Below are 22,690 nucleotides of genomic sequence, written 5' to 3'. Positions count from 1 at the left end.
TGGGAGACTGGAAAGAAGCTCCTGGTTTTCGATCCACTCATTTCCAGCCATTGCGGCCATTTGGGGAGTGAACCAGTGGATGGAAGACCTCTCTCTCGCTGCCTCTAACTCTGCCTTTCAAATAAATAAATCTTAACAAAGTTTGCTGAGCTCTAAGCCTAGAGGGTACTGGGGCTGCATTCTAGCGGGGTTCTGACTGCCACATCACACAAGCGGTAACTGCCTGAACAGGCAGAGTTACCTTCCCAGACAAGCCCTGCTCTGGCTTCCTGCGTGCCAGCGTGAGTCAGTGCCCTCTAAGCCAGGTGCTCTGTCTCCTGCAGCTATGGCTACTGCCTTCATCTATTTTTGCCTGTTTTATTAGGTGGCAGCAAAGCCTGCAGGCTAATCCTACGAATATGACTTGGCCAAAACTTGGCAATTAAAATCAGAGTTCCAATCTGGGTAATTCACACCGCCAGAGCCACCTTTGAGGGAGTGCTGGGCTGAGCTAATTTGCATCTAACTCAGCATGACAACCAAAGTTGCCTTGTGATAACCTGGGCTCTAGCTGGACTAATAACAGACTCTTCCTAACACAGAGACCATTAGAAAAATTAGAGCTCCTTCACACCTGGCTGGAAAGCTACCAGTTCTAGAATTCTTAGGAAAAAAAACCTAAAGTAGAGATGGCAAACACCTTAGTAAAAAGCAAAGCACCCGGCCGCTTGTCACATGACATGCTCATTAACAAGTACCCAAGACTAATTATTAGCGTTGCTGTTTCACTGATAACATATGTTAGCCATCTGAGCCTAAAGAGCAGAATGGTACCACTAAAAATAAAGCTGTGCACTCGGGGTTTGAACGGTAGGTGTTCTACCGCGTAACAAATTGGTAAAAATTCCTTATCAAATGGGTTCAAGAGGCAGCTTGTGATGGAGCAGCCAAGATGATGCGTGTACCCTCCTCATCTTCATCGTTCCCTCCTGGTGCTCATCCTCCTTGCATTCTGTAGGGTGCTCCGCCTCCTCTCATCCCCCTGGGGCTCTGCCCTTGGAGGTTGGTGCCCCTTCCCTTGCCCTCCAGGTAGCCCCAAAGAGGGGCCTGAAAAGCTTTCCTGGTGGGCAGCCAGGCAGGGGTGTCCTGAGGCCAGTGATTGTCACCTCCATGGTCACCGGCAGGGAAACAGACACCAGGCAGGCAGTGAGCGGGGCTCAGAGCTGGATCCAAGCAGAGTGGACCTGAAGCCCGGGCCCAGTTAAGTGGCCCAGCCTTGCTTCCCAGCCAGCTTTCTGGTCTCCGCTGACTTTCACTGCCTCTCGGGGGCAGCTTAGGACCAGGCTGTGCATCGATTCACCTGACTCCCTAACTGTCTGGGGTGGGCCAGGCGTGATGGTTTCTTTCTTTTTTCTTTCTTTCTTTTTTTTTAATGTCTGCTTACTCATTTCATCTGTTTGAAAGGCAGAGCAACAGAGACAGAGATCTTCCATCTGCTGGTTCACTCCCTAAATGCCCACAATAGCCGGGGCTGGCCCAAGCCGAAACCAGGAACACAGAACTCAATCCAGGTCTCCCATGTGGATGGCAGGGACCCAAGTACCTGAGCCCTCACCTGCTGCCTCCCAGGATGCATCAGCAGGAAGCTGGGTGGGAAGCAGAGCAGCCAGGACTTGACCAGCACCCCGGTATGAGGTATGCGTGGCCTGACCCAAGGCACCACAAGGCCTGCTCCAAGGCGCCATGGTTCTAACGTGACAGGGTTGAGACCGCTCGGTTAACAGAAGCTGGCTTCGAACCCTGGCTCTGCCAACAAGAAGGCTGCCTGGCCTTCGGCACAGCCAGCTCGGAGCTCCCTTTCCTCAGGGTGGGTTGGGAACTGAGAGCTCAGGACATCAGATCCCCATGCAGCCCGGGGGAGGAGCGCTGTTACCACGGTACGGGCGGGAGATGACTAAAATAAAACCACTTAAGTGAAACTGAGTTTTAAATACATTATTTTTAGCTATTATAAAGTAACACGAGGTCACCAGATAAAATCTGGGAAAAACAGGCTAATCCTCCGCCTTGTGGCGCCGGCACACCGGGTTCTAGTCCTGGTCGGGGCGCCGGATTCTATCCTGGTTGCCCCTCTTCCAGGCCAGCTCTCTGCTGTGGCCAGGGAGTGCAGTGGAGGATGGCCCAAGTGCTTGGGCCCTGCACCCCACGGGAGACCAGGATAAGCACAGCGCGGTGTGCTGGGCGCAGCGCGCCGGACACGGCAGCCATTGGAGGATGAACCAATGGCAAAAGGAAGACCTTTCTCTCTGTCTCTCTCTCTCACTGTCCACTCTGCCCGTCAAAAAAAAAAAAAAAGAAAGAAAGAAAGAAGAAAGAAAAAAGAAAAAACAATCTGGGAAAAACAGCAAAATATTAACAACACAAATCACCTGTATTCCATCTCCGACAGATAACCTTCCCATTTTTCATATGTACAAGCCTTTCAAATAAATACATCTTTAGTGGGGGGAAACTATGAAACGATTTCAAAAGTGTTTTGTACTCAAATAAGCTTCTCTGAATTTTTCCGTGAACTTCAAAAACAGATTTATTTATTTGAAAGTCAGAGTGACAGTGAAAGAGAAAAAGAGAGAGCGCTTCCATAGGCTGGTTCACTTTCCAAATGGCTGGGTCAGGCCAAAGCTAGGAGCCAGGAACTCCAGCCTGGTCTCCCACATGGTGGCAGGGCCCAGGCACTTGGTCCGCCACCCGCTGCTTCTCAGACACATTAGCAACAGAGTAGCCAGGACTCTAACACCCTAACATGACACGCTGGCATGCAACGCCCTGGCTTACCCTGCTGTGCCACAATGCCTGCCTCCATGAGCTTTTTGATGTCCCTTGTGTTCCTTGGCATCTGTGACCACAGTCAACTCCTCTGGCCTCCCAGGTGGGAGCCCAGGCTCTTTTGCTACTCCAGGCTGCCTGTATGGACAGCTGTTGGCCAGCACATCCCTCTACTAGCCACTGGCCCTGGTGTTCGCACCAGGACCACCCTTGCTTCGGCTCAGATAGGTGAAATGCAGAGCCTGGCTGACTCCCGACTCCCACTCCAGCCAGCGCTCATCTGCTCAGATAGTGGGGCACCGGGGGAGCCCAGGCTGCAGCCACTGCCCAGGTCTTGAGGCCAGGACAGAAGGAGCACCATCCCAGGACCCCCTCATGAGTCTCAGAGGCCCAAGCCCGTGGCCCCCACCCCATTCAGGACTTGGCTCTTTCCTGTCCTATCCCTGTGGTAGTGTGGTTCAGCTCGACCTCCACTGATCTCTTCCAACTGGCGAGTCCCTCCTCTGCAGAACGAGCTACTTGTTCCTGCCTGGGAGGGCTGTCGGGACCGTATTCACCAGGCATTCCCACAGCACTGACGGCATGCCAGCAGCTATTCCACACACTACTCCCTCCATCCTCCCCACAGCCCTCTGGCTGTCACCTGTTTTAAAGATGACTGTGACACACAGCAAGTAACTTGCCTGAGGACACAGACGCGTAGTGGCAAAGCCAGGATTTGAAACAGCCGCCAGCCTGGGCCCACGCTCTAAACCATCCTACTTTGAGACAACAGGGGTACATCCCAACAGTGCCCTTCACAAATCAGGTGCCTAGGAGCCTAGTGTTGCCCTCCCACTACCTCTCTTTGCTTGACAGGTTGGAAAAAAAAAAAAGACCTGGAATCTCCCATCTCTCCTCCTTGTACCTCCCCTGCCGTGTCCCCAGATGCCTGCCTCAGCCCCGAGCCCCACTCTCCCCCTCACCCCATGCCGGCCCCAGCCAGCACTAAGCACCCAGCCCCGGGGCAGTCATCTCTGGGTGGCCCAGCCAGCCGGGGCTGGCGTCTGTCACGGAGTCAGCGTGCCCTGGTCTGGACGGCATGGGTGGAAGGGCAGAGTGTGAAAGGATGAGCAATGGAACACCGCGACCCCTCTGCTGACCACTCCTGGAGCACCTCCAATTCCACCAAAGCTCTCTCTGTGCCCGTGACCCTGCTCGGCACTCCACGCCATCCGCAGCCTCGGGGGCACAGAATCAGGCAGCCTCAGGGCAGGGAGTTCAGGGCCATGATCGGTGTGCCAGGGGCCAGGGCTGCCGCTCCCCACACTATAGTGCACAGCCCAGAGCATCGGCAGTGCTGCCGTGAGGAGCCCTGCTCTTCTGCCAGCCACCTGGCTTCTGACATCCGGGGACCTGGCAAGGGACATCGACACTGTGAGCTCCTGCATCTGCAAAATGGGGACCACGACGGGAGTGAGCCTGGCCCAGGCCCCACTTCTCAGTGGGTCCCAAACCCACCCATTCCCGCCCTCCCAACACTATCCTTTCACTGGTTGCCAGCCGGACCACGGAACGAGCAAGAGCGTCCTGGCCAAATGTCACAGCCACGCGTGTGCATGCCGCCCTTCCTCCCTGGAGCTGTTCTTGGAGCTTCTTCCCGGGATCCCCTGGGGGTGGAAAGGGACTAGGAAAGCGGCTGTGTTTCCTCAGAAGCCCACTCTGAGACCAGTGGTTCAAGTTCAAGTGGTTCCTTTGGAAGGTGCTACCAAGAGTCACCAGCAGCAGGTGGTGCCAGGTAGAAAAAGGGAAGCAGCTAATAAGGAATGTTCTAGGAGGCTTGCAAAGAGCTCAATCCCACTGGACACTTGAGGTGCCAGGAGGTGCATCCCAGTGGAGGGGAAGGAGCTGGGGTATTTACCTCCCTCCCTCCCTAGTCATTGGTTGAGGCTGCTGGAGGTGAGCGAGGCTCTGTTCCCCAGGGGCACTTCAGGCTGGCCTTGTACAGCTCTGAGCAGGCTCTGGCACCAGTGAAAGCCCTCAGGGCCCTGGACGCTGGTGATTGGAAATCAGGCCCGAGGGCGTATGGGCCTGTACGGGTTCTGGCCTGTAACCAGCCTCTCGGGGCATGGTAACATCTCGGGCCTGGGCTAGACTCTTTGAGTCCCATTTGTCACTTATTCCAACTGGAATTCGGTTCCGCAGGCATTGTTCACTGTGTTCTCTGCCTAGCAGAGTGCCTGGTGCACCTGTGGGAGCGCAATAACTCATCATTGAGCTGACAAGTGAATGCCAGCGGCCCTGGGGACATGTGCGCGTGTGTGTGCATGTGCGTGTGTGTGTGTGTGTGTGTGACTATCTTCATATTAAAGATGAGGCTCTGGAGGCTTACCTGGAGGGAGGGGAGGGGATTTCTGAAGGGAACAGCTAGGACTCACACTCAGCTCTGGCTGACACAACACCCAGGCATGGTGCACACACACATGCACAGACACTCGTGACCATAACCCCGCATTCTCGTCATCTTGTCTGGTGGGAACAAGGGCAGGCTGGAGTGCACGTGAGCTAGGTTCGAATCTCACCTTACACACGTACTAGCCATATGTCCTTGGGCAGGTTACATGTCTGCCTTAGTGTCTGCCTGTGTATTAGGGTAACAGCAGTATCTGTCTTACAGGGTTGCTGAGTTAGAACAGTGCCTTGTACAGATACACAACCAGTGGACAGTCCCTAAAGTGAGGAAGAAAGGAGAGAGAAAGGGCACCCCTCTCCCCAGGCACCATGTTAGTTGTTTACGTCTTAATGGGAGCTGAAGCCTCCCCGCCCCCACCCCCATCCACTGATGCAGAATTTCTCTGCAAGTATAGTCTCATCATGCTATAAAGTGAATTTTGAGGCTCCGTTCTATTTAGGAAGACCTGTGTGGGCAGGTGTCATGGTACAGCAGGTTAAGCCACTGCTTGGGGTGTCTGCATCTCACATCAGAGTGCCTAGAATCAAGTCCACCTCCATTCCCACCCAGTTTCTTGCTAATGCACCCCCTGGGAGGCAGCAGATGATGGCTCAAGTACTCGGGTCCCTGCCACCCATCTGGGAGCTGCAGAGGAAGATCCTATATCCTGCCATTGGACTGGTCCCAGCTGCTGCAGCCACTTGGGGAGTGAACCATCAGATGTGAGATCTATGTCTGTCTGTCTCTACCTTTCAAATTGAAATTTTAAAAAGAACACCTGCCCTGGGCCCCACAAGACCAGCGCCATCTGTTAAGCTCACATGTGTAGTTTCATGCATGTACAAATATACAACTCCGTTCTTCGCTGGAGAGGGCTGTCATGCACAAAGAAGGGATACATCCTGAGATACAGCCCCGCAACCCCCCACAGGCACCCAGAGACACCTACCCTCTCAGGCTTGGCCAGGCCTCCCCGGCCCATGCATTTCAAGTTAGCATGACAGAGTCCTGATACCAGAGACCCCTACTGCACTGCCCACGCCTGCCTGTTAACCTGCTGTGGCTCCCCTCGCAGCTCTTCTTCTGTGCCTCCGGGGTCAGGACCTTGTTTACAGCATGAAATCCAGGTGCCAGGTGCAAGACAGCACCTCCCCTCCCCTGAGCAGTCCCAGCTGCTGAGGCCCAGACCCTTCTCCCCCCAGCCGGGATGTACACTCAGTCCTCTGGCCTCCCACAGGGGCTGGAGACCCAGCATTCAACAGCAATGGCCACTTCAGCCTAGCCAGGGGACCAGAGGCAGAGGTGTGGGCTGGCTGCATCCCTTGTGGCCCTCCTCTCTAAGCCTACCCACACCGGCACCCAGTGCAGACCTCACAGCTTATCCCAGGAGAAGTGCTGGCAGAGTATCCCATGCCCAGCACGGGGCTGGCTTCCTAGTGTGCAACCCGTGACCTTGCACGGGGCCCCGCGTTCGTGTGTTGGCTCGGCTGGTGTCATCTTGAGATACTTAGAGACCCCACAGTTTCAGACCGCAGTGGGCTGCACAAACCGTGCAGCCAGTCCCACTGAGCGCCCGTATGTACTAACCTGGGCGATCCTCACATTAACCAAGCGGACAGGCACCAGCACCATCCCCCTCCGCAGATGAAGCAGCCACAGACCAGACCCAACTCTCTTGTAGTCACACAGCTAAGGGCCGCCAAGCAGGGTCAGAGCAGCTGGTCTGAGTGGAGGGTCAGCCCTGGCACTCGGCTCACTCCAGGCAGCCGGGCCTGCCCTTCCAGGTTAGCTGCCTGTGCTCCATGAACAACCCCAGAGCACTGGTCTGCCTGTCACCTCCAGCGCTCCTCCCTTTGATCCGCAAAACAATAACGGTTGAGGTCTGAAGGTAGAGGAACTGATGGAGCTTAGGAGAAGGAGATGTAGGGGCGGGGGGCTTGCCTGGGGCCACTGAGCAGCCAGGCCTCCAGGCCTCCTGGCCTCCAGGCCCCAGCTCCTGCCCTGTCTCCCTGCAGCAGCTCTCCTGAATTGCCCTACCCCTGAGAAGAGAAGAGGAGGAAGCTAACTGGCAAGGCCAGGCCACTCCAGACACTCACGGACAGGACTGGCAGGAACCCAGCTGGAGGAAGCCAACCTTCAGGAGCACCTGCTTCTTGCACCTGCCACTCACCTGGCCCGGGAGACCATCCCACGTTCTGTGCCCCGCCTGCATCCAGCTCCTGCTTCCAGGCAACCGGCAGGAAAGTGGCTGCCCAGCATGTGCAGGTGCACCCCGGGCCTCCGGGGACTCCCCAGGCTCCCTCCTCTCCACTTGGTTCTTCTCCCTTGGCCCATACCCTCAAAAGCACCCCCTTCCACGGCAACTAGACCCCTGCTGCTGCAGCAGGAGCTGCCTGGGTCCCCACACGGGTCGGTCCTGGCAGTCCAAAGAGCTGTCCTCCCTCGGTCGTCTCTCTTGCCTTTCCCACCACCCCCTGAGTCATTCTTTGCCTGCCCAGCACTCAACAAATCACCTGGCCCCCACCTTTCCCAAGACAATGCCACCCACGGGTGCGGTGCTTTCTCACCCAGCCCTCATCCAACAGAACAAGTGCATAGTCCCATTTTACTGTGGGAGCACAGTGAGGCTTCCAGGCCTGCCCAGATTTCGGGTGCCGGGTTTAGTTTGCTAGGACGACCGCCCATGAGCAGGCCAGGGTGTGACACTCAGAGACGAGCATCAGGTCCCTGGAGCAGCTCCTCATGACGACACACCACACTGCCAGCGACGCCCGACTTCTCTGAGCCTCTGGTTGTTTTTTTTTTTTTTTTTCCCATCTGGACAACGGGGACCATGCACACATCAAGATGGGGTGACCATGAAGTGTCACCACGCTCAGGGATTCGTGCCTACTCCAAGGCCTGAGGCTGCTCCGCCCCCCCTGTCACCCTCCACTTTTACGTCCGGGGGTTTATATTCCTCAGCTTCTTCATAGACGCTCTGTCAGCTATTTCCGACCTCCCACCCAAGGCTCTAGAATGCTTTATTTATTTATTTGCCAGGCAGAGTAAGAGAGGGAAGAAGGACAGAGAGAGAGAGAGAGAGAGAGCTAACGCTCACTGGTTCACTCCCCCAAACGGCTACAACGGCCAGGGCTGGTCCAGGCCAAAGCTAAGAGCCCAAAATTCCACCTGGGTCTCCCATGTGGGTGGCAGGCAATCAAGTCCTGGGGCCACTTTCTACCGCCTTCCCAGGTGCGTCAGCAGGAAGGTGGATCAGAAACGGAGCAGCAGGGACTTGAAGCGGTGGCCCCCTATGGGATGCCAGCGTCACAAGCAGCGGTATAACCCAGGGCACCCCAACACAGGTCCCAGGATGCGTTTTCTAGGCGTGATTCCTGAGCTAACACCGTTGGCGTGAACTCAGTCTCATAAGACAGCAGCAACGGATGGGACACAGAGCTGCTCAGCCCCACCTATGAAACTTGAAGAACCATCCCAGTGAATTCCCCGTGTTAATGACACGCTGGGCACAGAGCCCGAGGCCCTGGACTCCAGGCTTGGTTTTCTCCCCGTGGCGATAATTTGCTTTCATGTAGTTTCGAGGACTGCCAGGCCCTGCACTGCAGCTGAGGGTCTGACTGTGGCTCAGAAGTAACTCATCCCGCAGCAGGTCTCCTTGGGGAAGATTCGGCAAACATACTAAAAACAATTACAATATAAAGTGGTGAATACCGAAATAGAAAGTACCTGTGCCAAGGGAGCAGGAACAAGCCAGCTAAATGAATTTAATCACCACGGCCCTGGAGGTGTGGCTGGCCCCGGGCCCTACAACAGGGATCCTTTGCTCCCCGCTGGCTGCAAAAGGCTGAAGCAGCCCAGGCACCAACCGCCCGGCCCACACTCTGGCTCTCAGGCACTCACCATCTCCTGCATCCTGCTTGCCCTCTGGGGTCTGTGTCCCTCTGGGAGAACCACCAGGGCCTCTTACCAGAGCAGCTTAGCACAGCAGGGAACCCAAGACCTGAAACCACCTGCCACCCAGACTGCCCCAGCTGGCTCTGACTTGTTCCCATGGGGATGAGTGTGTCGTCCCTGTCCCCGCCACAAGGGGGCAGACCATGGGCTGGGCTGTTGACCGCTCAGGGACCAGAGACCGACCACAGTTTCTCCCCAGGGCCAACACCTATCTTCCACCTCTCTGCTCTTACAGAAAGGACCACCCACAGGCCACCAGGAAAGCGTCCCACTGTGTCTTCTGCTTTTCCAAGTGATAATAATGTATAAGTCCCTGGCTGACTACCCGTACTCACTCACACACACACACACACACACACACACACTTTCTGAGCTCACCTCAATTCACACTGGAAGGGGCTCAAATCCTTGTCTGAATCCAATTATGAGGCTGCACCAGGGAGTTGCTTGACCCTGGCTGAGAGCCGCGGTGCCTTGGTCCGCTGCGAGACTCCTCTCGGAGCTCATGCACACAGCTCTGAGCATGGCTGCAGGTGAGGTTTAATCAGGGCGAGGGAGGCAGGCCATGGCAGAGAGTCGGGCTACCTCACTGGGCACCCAAGTGCAATTCCTTCCACGGCTGATCCGCCACGACTCGACCAGGGCCCTGGCCTTCCACACCTTCGACCGTTGCCGTCGGGGCCCCGAGCGAATTCCAGTTCGCGGGAAGTCGGCGCCCGCCACCCTGCGTGAGGCTTCGCTCCTGGGCCCAGTGCTTGCGGCGCGTTAAACCTGGGAGAGAGCCGTCCACGTCGTTCTCGCGAGATCCGCCGCCTCCATACCAAGCGCCTGTGTCTGGCAGAGCCGGTGTGAGACCAAGAGACAATCCTTCCCCGCCGCCCGGATAATCAAGAGTTTTGGCCGGACCTCTGAGCATACACCGAGAGAGGGAGAGAGGAGCCAGACTAAAAAGCACAGACTATGGCGCTGAAACGGATTAATAAGGAACGTAGTGATTTGGCCCGTGACCCTCCAGCACAATGTTCTGCAGGTCCAGTTGGGGATGATATGTTTCACTGGCAAGCCACAATTATGGGACCTAATGACAGCCCATATCAAGGCGGTGTATTCTTTTTGACAATTCATTTTCCTACAGACTACCCCTTCAAACCACCTAAGGTTGCATTTACAACAAGAATTTATCATCCAAATATTAACAGTAATGGCAGCATTTGTCTCGATATTCTAAGATCACAGTGGTCTCCTGCTTTAACTATTTCTAAAGTTCTTTTATCCATTTGTTCACTGCTATGTGATGCAAACCCAGATGACCCCCTAGTCCCAGAGATTGCACGGATCTATAAAACAGACAGAGATAAGTACAACAGAATATCTCGGGAATGGACTCAGAAGTATGCCATGTGATGCTACCTTAAAGTCAGAATAACCTGCATTATAGCTGGAATAAACTTTAAATTACTGTTCCTTTTTTGATTTTCTTATCCGGCTGCTCCCCTATCAGACCTCATCTTTTTTAATTTTATTTTTTGTTTACCTCCCTCCATTCATTCACATGCTCATCTGAGAAGACTTAAGTTCTTCCAGCTTTGGACAATAACTGCTTTTAGAAACTGTAAAGTAGTTACAAGAGAACAGTTGCCCAAGATTCAGAATTTTTTTAAAAAATGGAGCATGTGTATTATGTGGCCGATGTCTTCACTCTAACTTGGTTATGAGACTAAAACCATTCCTCACTGCTCTAACATGCTGGAGAAATCATCTGAGAGGGAGGGAGATGGATGCCCAGTTGTCACATCAAAGGAAGCAGCATTATTCTAGCAGCATCCATTCTTGTTTAAGCCTTCCACTGTTAGAGATTTGAGGTTACATGATATACTTTATGCTCATAACTGATGTGGCTGGAGAATTGGTATTGAGTTTATAGCATCAGCAGAACAGAAAATGTGATGTATTTTATGCATGTCAGTAAAGGAATGACCTGTTCTTGTTCTACAGAGAATGGAAATTGGAAGTCAAACACCCTTTGTATTCCAAAATAGGGTCTCAAACATTTTGTAATTTTCATTTAAATTGTTAGGAGGCTTGGAGCTATTAGTTAATCTATCTTCCAATACACTGTTTAATATAGCACTGAATAAATGATGCAAGTTGTCAATGGATGAATGATCAACTAATAGCTCTGCTAGTAATTGATTTATTTTTCTTCAATAAAGTTGCATAAACCAATAAGTTAGCTGCTTGGATTAATCAGTATGGGAAACAATCTTTTGTAAATGCAAAACTGTTTTTTGTATATACTGTTGGGATTTGCTTCATTGTTTGACATCAAATGATGATGTAAAGTTCAAAAGAATGAATATTTTGCCATGTTCAGTTAGAGTGCACAGTCTGTTACAGGTTGACACATTGCTTGACCTGATTTATGCAGAATTAATAAGCTATTCAGATAGTGTAGCTTTAATATGCTGCACCATGATACTGGCAGCCCTGGAGTTCATAGATGGACTTGGGACCCAGCAGTTTTGAAGCGTGTATATGGAGTTTTAAGAAATTTATTTTCCAGGTGCAGCCCCATCTAACTAAAACTTATCTTCACCTTGTACACTTGACAGCTGATAAAAACATAACTTGGGAGTGATAATGGGTCAAAATTTACAAAATAAAGTACTGTTTTGGTGTGGGAGTTGTTATGAGGCTGTGTTGAAGTGACTTAACTATGTGGGATATTGAGTATCCATTGAATTGGATTTGTTCAGCCATTTACATTAATGAGCATTTAAAACAGATCATTTCAGGTGACTTAACATGAATGAATAAAAGTCGATGCTATTGGATTATTTTTCTGTTTGACAAGTGCTATCTGTGCCATTAACTTCTGTAGTAACAAGGGCATTACCATCTTCACTCTCCTGATTCTGACACTGTAGTTTACTTTTTTCCTAGTTACTTTGATTTATCATTGCAATTTCTTAAAAATCTTGTATTCAATTTCTTGCACATGTGACTTCTCCATTTCCACAGTTTTGCACTGCTTACACTTACGTGCAATCTTATTTCTGGTCTCCACACAGATGTGGAAAGCTAGAAATAAGTGTTAAAGCTTAATTTTTATAAACATCTTAATACATAGTTTGAACATGATTTATTGACTTAATGGTTGTCTAAACTGGAAGTGAAATGCATGCCTTCTGAAAATGTTCTAGCTTCATTAATTCTGTAATAAGCATTGGGAAAAGTCAATCCAACTATATAATTTTTCCAATGAGTGAGTTTTTTCATTTTATCTTTTGCTTAAGAGAATGGCTCCTTTCAAGGTAGATGTTGTATTGTTAAAACTTTGGATTTAATTGTGAGTGAGAATTAGTAACATACTGCTCTGCAAGGTAAGAACTGCTCTTTGGCTCCATTTTCACAATAATTACTTTCAACACTCCTATATTCTCAATAACAGCATTAGTAGGCAAATCATTTCTTGAAAGCCAAACATGAAAAAAACACATTTTTATAGAGTATAGTATATCCCTAATTGGCTTTCAAAAACTGACCTTTATATAGCCTTAGACTCCTTAGGTATATGGAGTTGACTTCCTTAAACCATTGATTGTCATAATAACTAGTAGGTATGTCCAGTTCTGTTTATCTTTGACATGATGCTTATATAACATTTCATACGTTATTTCTTAGGGAATAAGCCATAAAGGCTTCTCCAGGTTTAAGAACAGTAATTTAAAGGACCTGGAAAACCAACATTTTTTGAATGTATGGATACTGGACTTCAGATCATATACAGTGAAACCTTCAAAAGATTCCACGAATTTACCCTCTTTGCTCAACTAGTAATTTAACATTAGTGCCATGTGTAGGACTGAAGTGGATTTTTAACAGATTAAGAAATGATTTTGACTGTTCCTATGTATTTCCTAATCTCAATGCATAAACTTAAATTTCTTTTAACCTATAAGAATTAAGAGTCCAGTTGGCCTGTTAATAGCAAATTTACATTTCAAGTGACTTTTCCTGGGCAAGTTTGCAATGTGATAATCAGATTTTACTTTAAACTGACTAGTTTGCTTTCTTGTGTGGGTGTACTCACATTTTAAAGTATGAACCACAGTTAACTAGTGGTCTCAGGGGTAGTGAAACACTCACTTTTTTTTTTTTAATGGCTTAGTTGAAGTATAAGATACTGGTCATGCTGTGTTAGTGATTTTGGGGTGGGGGGATGATTCAGCCATATTTTGTGTTGACCTAACAAAACTGTTAAACGATTGTTGATTACACTTTAAAGTGCATTTGTCTTCTATTTTATGAGGAACCCAGTGCAAGTCACTAAATATTGTCTAATAGTGACATCTGCCTACGACTTGTAATAACTAAAGTTAATTGAGCTTAAAGGAATTGTTACCATTAAAGTCTGTGTTTAAAGACAAAAAAAAAAAAAATTAATTAAAAAAAAAAAAAAAAAAAACCTGGGAGAAAGCCGAGCTGCAGGAAGCCCCAGGCAGACAGCAGCGACCCTGCCCCGCAGCGGGGTGTCCCCTAGTTTTGCCCTGGATGTTAGGGGGGCACTGCCCATCGCCTCCCGGGAGATGCTCGGTCTGAGGGCCTGGGAGGAAACCTTGGCTGGCAGCAAAGGAGCCTGGAGGAGCATGGGTGGGGATGCCGGAGAGTGTGTGCCCGAGACCCACGTCCATCGGGAGCTCCTGGCTCCTGGCTTTAGCCTGGCCCTGACCTGGCCATTGTGGCCAGCAAGGGAGTGAGCCAGCAGGTGGAAAACCTTTCTTTCTCTGTCATTCTGCCCTTCAAATGAGTAAGACAAAATCCTAAAAAGAAACCTGCATCAGTGACAACCTGCATTGTCTATATACAGTGCATCCTTCCAAGTTATCGGATTCTAGTCATTATCTTTGAGCTCTGGCTCTGTAGGTTCTAGATAACCAACAGCAAAGCAAAATAATTGTCTATAGAAATTAAATTCTGGGCCGGCGCCGCGGCTCAACAGGCTAATCCTCCGCCTTGCGGCGCCGGCACAGTGGGTTCTAGTCCTGGTTGGGACGCCGGATTCTGTCCCGGTTGCCCCTCTTCCAGGCCAGCTCTCTGCTGTGGCCAGGGAGTGCAGTGGAGGATGGCCCAAGTCCTTGGGCCCTGCACCCCATGGGAGACCAGGAAAAAGCACCTGGCTCCTGGCTTTGGATCAGCGTGGTGCGCCGGCAGCAGCAGCCATTGGAGGGTGAACCAACGGCAAAGGAAGACCTTTCTCTCTGTCTCTCTCTCTCTCACTGTCCACTCTGCCTGTCAAAAAGAGTAAAAAAAAAAAAAAAAAAAAGAAAAGAAAAGAAAAAGAAATTAAATTCTGTCCCACCCTGTAGAAGTTCAAATGACTTCCCTCTCTCTGTATGGAAAAAAAGTTTTGGTTTCATTTGTACATTTAATATTCCTGATCCATACATGTCTGTTTTCCACTATGTCCTTTGAACTGGTTCTAACATCATTATCACTTTTTAATTAATGAATTAAACCTTTAAACCATGTTACTTTTTTATCTGTGATTATCTTTTGACAATCACTTTGTTCAGTGAGTTCCCACCAATTACCTTGGCATGTTTGGTGAAAAATCAACTGACCCCGGGTCTCCTCCTGGCCTCTGATCTCACTGTGTTGATCTACATGACGATCCCAGCCCCAACGGCATCACCCCTGTCCACACCAGATACAGATTACCACCTTTTATCACTCTACTTTTCTTACACAGCGCTTGGCAGGGTGTTCATGTGCTGACCTGTCCACTGAGAAGCAGAAACTGTATCTGTTTGTTCCTGTTACTTGGTAGAGTCACACTTATTGGCTGAATGAATGGAAGCAGATGTATCTTTCTTAATATTTTATTAGGGCAAAAAAGAATATATTTGCATGGGATGATTCTTAAAAGTCATCTCAAATAGTTCCCTTCAGTTCTTACACATGCACTCTCAAAATGTAAACATCCACACCCAACCCAGTATTTATAGCTTCACAGTCATCCAGTAACGTAAAAAATTAAAAAAATAATAATAAAGTCATCACCTGGCAAAAAGGGGAGGCAGGGGTAGGGAGAAAGGAACATTTGAACACATTACTCAAATTTATAAATTTTTATTTACACTTCTCCTTCTCTCACTTTCTCAGATCATATGGACATTACAGCAACGGAAAGAGTTATTGTCATAGCACCTCTTGCAAATTCCAGTTTACAGATAACTTGGTTTGTGGGGGAAAAATGGGCCAGCGAAGTATCTCAGCACTCCCATAAGCTAGGGTTCTCTGAGTTCCCCCTTCTCTAACATTAGCTGCCTTTACAGAGAGGGTACATCAAGCCAGGGGGCTGTCGGCTGCCTGCACAGCCATTCCCAGTGTCCTGGGAAGAACCGCCGAGGATGCTTGTTGTAATTCCAACCATTGGCTTAACGTCACTGAGGTAACAAGGCCTGATGTTGAGGGTGAAGACAAGTTGCCGCTCCACCCTAGTCAGTCCCCTACCCTCTTAGCAAGCTTGCAGGAGAACCTGCGAATCATGTTGCAAAAGCCAACTCGGAGTTGGTTCGAGACTCCTCACGCACAGAGGGATTCGTTCATCTGGGCAGACAGCACGGCACCAGGGTACCACTCTTGCCTATGCTTTTCATTCACCTGCCCACTACTGCTCCAAAGAACCGGGCTTTGGGTATTGCTTCATTAGAACACAATAACTACAGGTTAAGTGCCAGTGCATTCTTTCAGGTCCGTAAATTATAACTCATCATTCCAGAAAGAAGCAGTTTAAGGCCATTTGTCCCGCGTACTATGCAGTAAACAGAACCTTGCCCACAGTTCCCCCAACCAAGCCACTGTCAAGAGTGGATTGCGAATGCGACAGCTCCAGACTCACCAAAGATGAGAAGAACATTTGCTCTAGGGGCCCGTGAGGCCCTTTGGTTTCCTCCCTGGAAAACAATCGATAGGAGAAGGAGCTGGGAAAACCGAAGTCACCGGCAATGACAGAAGAACAGCAGCGATTTCTACACTAGTAAAGCAAGGCAATAGCTGGCAACTCACAGCGTTCACTTCTGTGTCATAAGGGGGGAAGCCAGGCCTCCAGCTGGGCACCTGGCTGGACACACAGCCGTGGGCTAGGAGCCCACGCTCACATTTCATGTGGCTAACACCAAGGAGAGAAAGGGGCGTGCACTTCTCCACGTGGAGGTATTTGGATTAACTGGCTTGATGGATTAAGATGCCTGATGGGCCGGCGCCGTGGCTCACTAGGCTAATCCTCCGCCTTGCTGCGCCGGCACACTGGGTTCTAGTCCCGGTCGGGGCGCCCGATTCTATCCCGGTTGCCCCTCTTCCAGGCCAGCTCTCTGCTGTGGCCCGGGAGTGCAGTGGAGGATGGCCCAAGTGCTTGGGCCCTGCACCCCATGGGAGACCAGGAGAAGCACCTGGCTCCTGCCATCGGATCAGCGCGGTGCGCCGGCCGCAGCGTGCCAGCTGCGGTGGCCATTGGAGGGTGAACCAACAGCAAAAGGAAGACCTTTCTCTCTGTCTCTCTCTCTCACTGTCCACTCTGCCTGTCAAAAAATTAAAAAAAAAAAAAAAAGATGCCTGCTGGGCACTGAACTTCCATCTTAGGGAGGCAACGCACATCCATAGGTTCTGGGCCTGCTGCAGGAAAAAAAACATCTATTGCTTCTGGGCTCAGCAGCCAAAAACAATCCTAGATTCTCAGACCTCCTTTCTCACAATTGCTTTGGGCTAAGCAGAGTTTACCTGTGTGGATTCTTCATGAGTATAGACAGAAAAGGGAAACCACTACTCTCCCTTTTTGTCTATCCACACAGTTACAGCAGCCATTTTGCCTTACCTAGAACCCCAGGAGAGCAAGGACACCCTGGGAATCAGGTTCCAGGAATTTTGTTATACAAGAGTACAACTGTACTTAACCTTGTTCAGGTGGTTTTGCCACACGGCTACTACTTCCTACAAAATAAGAATCACCTAGATTCTTTTCCCTTCCCTGCATGTAGCATTACCCAACCCAGCAGCAGTGGAGACCAGAGATTTTCATACATTTGGAAAAGAAGGAAAAACAAGGAGGTGCTGGTAGATGTTGTCACGGTCTTTCCCTTCTTTGAGAAACCACAACATCTCTCCATGTAAAATCTCCTGGCTTTCACTATTAGGAAGGAAGCAAATAGTCTCATACACTAGAAAATTCAGCTACACCTTGAGAAACCCAGAGGCTCCACAGGTGGGGAAGTCGTCATGTCCTGCTTCTTCCCAAAATGTCAGGCTGATGCACACGCAGAGCCACGGGGCTGACCTACTGATCCTCACGGCCCTGGGCCACCACAGCTCAGTCGTCTCTGGAGCTGGAATTCGGCAAATCAAGAACTGGAGGGTACAGAGAGAAGGGGGTCAAGCAGGGAGGGACTCCAGAGACAAAGCAGAGGGACGCTGGACCATCCCTTGGTCTCTGCAGGGGGCTGAGGCAAACGTGCAGGCCTTACAGGTTGTCAGGAGGACTCTGTTCACCTTCTGGAGTTACTATACAGGAGGCAGCTCGTTAAGACCATCTGAAATCCACAGCCTAGCACCAGATGTTAAGACAATGCCAAAAATCATTTTCTAAGAATTTTTTTTTATTCCAAAGCAAAGCAAAGTTAAGAGAGTACCCTAGAGTCTTTGACCCTACTAGGTTAAAATAAAGATAGGAGAAGCTGCCACTTGATGTGATTCTGTGAGATTTTCATGTCCCCTGGCCATAAATGTCCTGGCTTCTGATGGGATTTGCTCAAAGAGGTCACATGAACCTGAAATGGACAAAGGCAATGCAAACTAAAAAAAAAAAAAAAAAAAAAAAAGGATGAGGGGAAGGGGTAAGATCAGTCAACTTCTATTGATTAACTCCTATGATCAGCTCTGGGAGTAATGGTTAACTGACACCTGTTTGAATTCTAGCAGATTCTTGAATCTCAGGCCATGTGACACTGTGTACTAAATAATCCTTGTATGTCCTAGATTTGTATTCATTCCCAGTGATTGCATTTATATACATTTGTATTTCTTCAAGAACTTAGACAATGGTACCTATGATATGACTGGACCCCAGATTTATATTACAGTGTCATGAAGAGACAAACAACCATGCATACATAATACAAACAAAATTTTGTCTTCTAGGGGCTGGCATGTGGCACAGCAGGTTACACTGCTGCCTGGGATACCAGCATCCAGCATCCTATATGGGAGCAACAATCTGAGTCCTGGGTGCTCGTTCTGATCCAGCTCCCTGCTAATGTGCCTAGGCCCCTGTACCCACGTGAGAGATCCAGATGGGGTTCTGGGCTCCTGGCTTCAGCCTGGCCAAGCCCTGGCTGTTGTGGCCATCTGGGGAATGAACCAACTGTCACTCTGCCTTTCAAATAAATAAAAATTCATTTTAAGAAAAAAAAAAAACATTGTTCCCTAGAAAGTACAGAGGTCCCGGATAGGTCACAGTTTTGTCTCTTCAAAACAAACTAGTAACTTAATTCCACCAACAAAGTGATTCATATACATTTTAAATGCCCATACTGACATTTTAATTTGCAGTGACTTCATGCAAGCCAAAATAAGAAGGCAAGTTCATTGCTTAAAGTTTGTGACTTCTGCAAACCTTATACCTACACCGTAGGCAGTGACTGCAGTGCAAAAGCAATCTGATATTTCAGTGGGATTCTACAGTGGGAAATTAGATTTGTGGAAAAGGTTAGCAATGCATTTGATCTTATAGGGCTATTTAGTCACCACTGTCTTTTTAAAATTATTATTATTTTAACTGGTACATACTAAATATAGTCCCTGTGTCTCTCCTTGGTTCTTCCTGTTCTTTGAAAAGCAAAACAAAATCTGACCATCTCAAAGGCTTAAAGCTCTCAGATGCCGAGAGTGTCGAAGAGATAACTTATGTGCAAGACATGAAAGCAGAACCTCACCGACAGTCACTAACACTGCCGGCATCCTTCCTCACGGGTGTCTGCGTGGGCACACGGCAAGAGGACAGCACACCTGGAAGAACCTGCATTGGGAATCTTCAGCAACGAAAGGGGCAGGCTCCAAAACACAGACGCAGAAAATGACTTTCACACACTGCTTTCTGTTATCCTCCCAAACCATCTCCTCCAATACTTGGCCACTAAAACACAAGCGGATCTAGGGTACAAGAAAGCCAGAAGTTCTCCTGATCACTTAAGCTTTGGTCAACAGAAAAAGTAAGAACCTCAAAGTGGTGATTTTCAGATGTGTTCTTTGGTCAAGCAGTATAAAGCTTTCCGAAAGGAGTCCCCTGGCCTGGGTACAGCATGAAAACAGAGCCGAAACATGGGCTCTCCCAGCTGAGCAGAGATAAATGTTCAGAATTCCTCAGAGGGAAAAAAAAACACAGACCCAGAAACACAGAAAGAACCTAGCCACAGATGCAGGTTAAAACTGTCTTTGGACATCAAGAATAAGAGAACCAGCATCCAGAAGGCCAACACATAAGTGGATCAGCTTCCGAAAGGGCTAAGTTAATCATTGTAATCCTTAAACAGGAACATGATAAATTACTTATGAGCAGAGGATTTACCGACATTTTCTTTTATCAGCTTAAATCCTCATTTGGACCCAGAACCAGCAGGAGGCAGTCACTGTTTTGCAATGGAGAGAGCAGTAAGAAATCCTAAGCACAGACCTTCTACAAGTGATCGGTTCTCCCCACACTGCCCCGCCCTTCACCTCGCCAAGGAGCGTGTGTCACTCCTCATGGCAGCTTTGTACAGAGATGTGGGGCACCTGCAGTACAGCGCCTGCCACAGTGGAACACGAGTGCTTTTAACACGATGCCTGAAACAGGGGGTCAAAGTACTGGGCTACAGCCTGAGCAGAACCCCAAATCTGGACACACCCTCCACCCGGAGTACTTGATGGGGAAGGAAGAAATTATCTGCTGGAGCAAGACCAAAGCCTGGGGAAATTACATAATGAGTCTTTCAGCATTGTTATTTACTGTTTTTCTTAAAGGGCTAAACTTAGGACTAAAATGGAGAATACTTTGGTTGATGACTTGACTGGTTAAACCAAGATGCCCAAGTTCGTAACCTCAGAGGCCTGGATGGGAAGTAAGTGGAAGGCACTTGCTCCCTAGGGAGGAGGGCCAGGTGTGCGTTGAGGCTGCAGGACCAGGGCCTGCAGGAGCTCTCTGTGGGCCCAAGCCCACAGGGGCTGCAGAGGGCAGTGGCTAGGGTCAGTGTGATTTCACAAGTAGAATAGTTAGAAAATAAAACATTTTTTAATGGACAGAAGAGCAAAGTGAGTCACCTCATTTTTGAAAGGTGAGGTTTAGCGAAGGAAGGATAGGAAGCAGTTTTTTACTATTTACAAAATGCCATTTGGAGTGGAGGCAGCCACCGTCAGCAGGTGAGGCAATGTCTTTCACATGAGGTGGCCATGGAAGTGTGGTTCCTGGAGCTGGCTCAGAGAGGCCACACACTGTCCTGGGCGAGGCAGAGTTCCTCGGAGGGAGCACCAAAAAGGCTCAGTCTTCCGACTCTTCGTAGGTCGTCTCATCAAAGGGCCTGTCCAGTAGAGGTACCAGCCGGTGGCGGGAATACTTCAACTGCAACAGGTCCCCAACTTCATCTATCTCCTTTAACGCCTGAAACAAACAAGACAAAGGGGGTGTCAGGGGTAGCCAGCGGGACTTCTGCAGATCAGACTACAGTGATCTGGGGAAATGGCTGCCTTTTTCTGTTGTTGTTCTCAATTTTTATTTTTACATATTGTCAAGTTCACAGCATATAGTTTGTGTTCTGCTTTCATGTCTGTGTCTCATGTGGTTAACTTTTTAAGCATGGATGTTTCATGGCTATATAATACTCCCCTAATGAATATAGTATAATTTATGCAAATTGCTTCATACTGTGAGATACTTAGGTTGCTAGGGTTTTTAAAATTTTATTTAAGTTATACATGTTTTATATGTTTCATATATACAGATTTAGGAACACAGGGGACTTCCCCCCTACTCTCCCTCCCACCCACATTCCAACCCTTCCTCCTCCTCCTCCCTTTTGGATTCCCATTCTTAATTGTTACAATGATCTATTTTTAGTGTACTTAATGATCGCATAGTTAACCCTACTCTAAGTGAAGGAGTTCAACAAACAGTATGATGAGAAGGAGAACAAAACAGAACAGAACAAAACAAAACATTGTTCCACAATGGAAGAGACAAGGGCTATAAACAATCATCTACTCTCAAAATGTCTATTTAACTCCAAATTCAATTCATTTCAAGTATTCTATTAGTTACGTCGGATCAGGGAAAACATATGATATCTGTCTTTTTGGGACTGGCTTATTTACTAAGACAAGGCCTTCCACTGACCCAATAACAGGTTGTGACAGCCAGGTATGCAGGTTCAAGGGTATAATTCATCAAAGTATGGTATGCTTGACAGTCAAAGAAATACGCACACTGAACTTGCCAAACGGCCACAATTTGTCATTCTCCTTTTTTTACATCAGGACTTGCTCTTTCTAGGACTGTCCTGAGAAGTCTAGGTTGAGACGCCTCCCAGAGGCAGGGTTAAGAGAGCCCCTAGAGAGTAAGAAAAAGCAGGTGTTTAGGACACTCTGAGCAGGTGACAGACATGGTGTAGGCAGGCAGCAAGGAAGCACTGGGGTTGGCTCTCAGCTCTCATTTCAAACTTCTCAATTCCCGGAGAAAGCATTTGGCTTTGCAGCTAAAATCCCCTCGCCCCAGTCAGAGTGCCTGCATTCAATTTCTGGTCTGGCTCTTGGCATCAGCTCCCTGCCAATGTACACCCTGGGAGACGATGGTGATGGCTCAAGCGGCTGGGTTCCGGGCTTCTGGCTCTGGCCCTGGAACCAGTCTACCCCAGCGGTTTGTGGGCATCTGGGATGTGAACCACCAAGACAGATGGAAGCTCTCTCCCTGTCTCTCAAAAAAAAAAAAAAAAAAAAAAAACAACAGAACAAAAACAAAATTTCACAATCCCAATCCTAAGAGATTCTTTTGTTTTTCCACCAAAACTCTCTCAGACTTGTTCTTACATTTTTCAGAGAAGTATTTTTAAAAAAGGTTCTAACACTAAGGAAAGGTATGAAATGCAGTCTCTTCCTGGTAGCTACACCAGTCCTACCTCACAGGGGTCACTCTGGTCTGGCTTCTTATGTTCCTTCATTCATTCGTTTTTTTTAATAAACTCTTAGCTGAACTGTCACACACAGGGAAAGTGCCCTAATCGTAAGCATCAGTTCAGAGTAAATCTTTCCCAAAAGCATAGCAGCACTCAGAGTGTCAAAATAGAAGAAACCAACACAAGAAAGAGACGTGGGTTCGGAAGTTCCTGCACTGAGACTGGCAGACCTGTAAGCCCCCGGCTGCCTCTCAGAAAGGAAGGAAGACAGCAAAAGCTTTGGAATTCCGGATTCCAAGGC

At 48.9% G+C, this 22,690-nt stretch overlaps 2 protein-coding genes across 2 annotated transcripts in view; one reads left to right on the top strand and one right to left on the bottom strand.

The window, feature by feature from the left end:
- Nucleotides 1-9,979: 9,979 nt before the first annotated feature.
- On the top strand, nucleotides 9,980-11,426 carry LOC133751518 (ubiquitin-conjugating enzyme E2 D3-like). Its single transcript, XM_062181597.1, has one exon. The coding sequence runs from the start codon at nucleotides 10,154-10,156 to the stop codon at nucleotides 10,595-10,597; it is 444 nt and encodes a 147-aa protein (XP_062037581.1). The 5' UTR covers nucleotides 9,980-10,153; the 3' UTR covers nucleotides 10,598-11,426.
- A 3,633-nt stretch (nucleotides 11,427-15,059) lies between these two features.
- The window catches only part of SPTLC2 (serine palmitoyltransferase long chain base subunit 2), a 112,465-nt gene continuing 104,834 nt past the window's right edge, over nucleotides 15,060-22,690 (bottom strand). Inside the window, exon 12 of the mRNA XM_062181242.1 lies at nucleotides 15,060-20,882. Within this exon, the coding sequence (XP_062037226.1) occupies nucleotides 20,763-20,882 (120 nt within the window). The 3' untranslated portion in view covers nucleotides 15,060-20,762. The remainder of the gene's footprint in view (nucleotides 20,883-22,690) is intronic.

Source organism: Lepus europaeus, chromosome 22 (genome assembly GCF_033115175.1).
Source record: "Lepus europaeus isolate LE1 chromosome 22, mLepTim1.pri, whole genome shotgun sequence".
Taxonomy (NCBI): domain Eukaryota; kingdom Metazoa; phylum Chordata; class Mammalia; order Lagomorpha; family Leporidae; genus Lepus; species Lepus europaeus.
The sequence above is the reverse complement of the archived record's forward strand: the minus strand, read 5'-3'. Positions and strand labels throughout refer to the sequence as shown.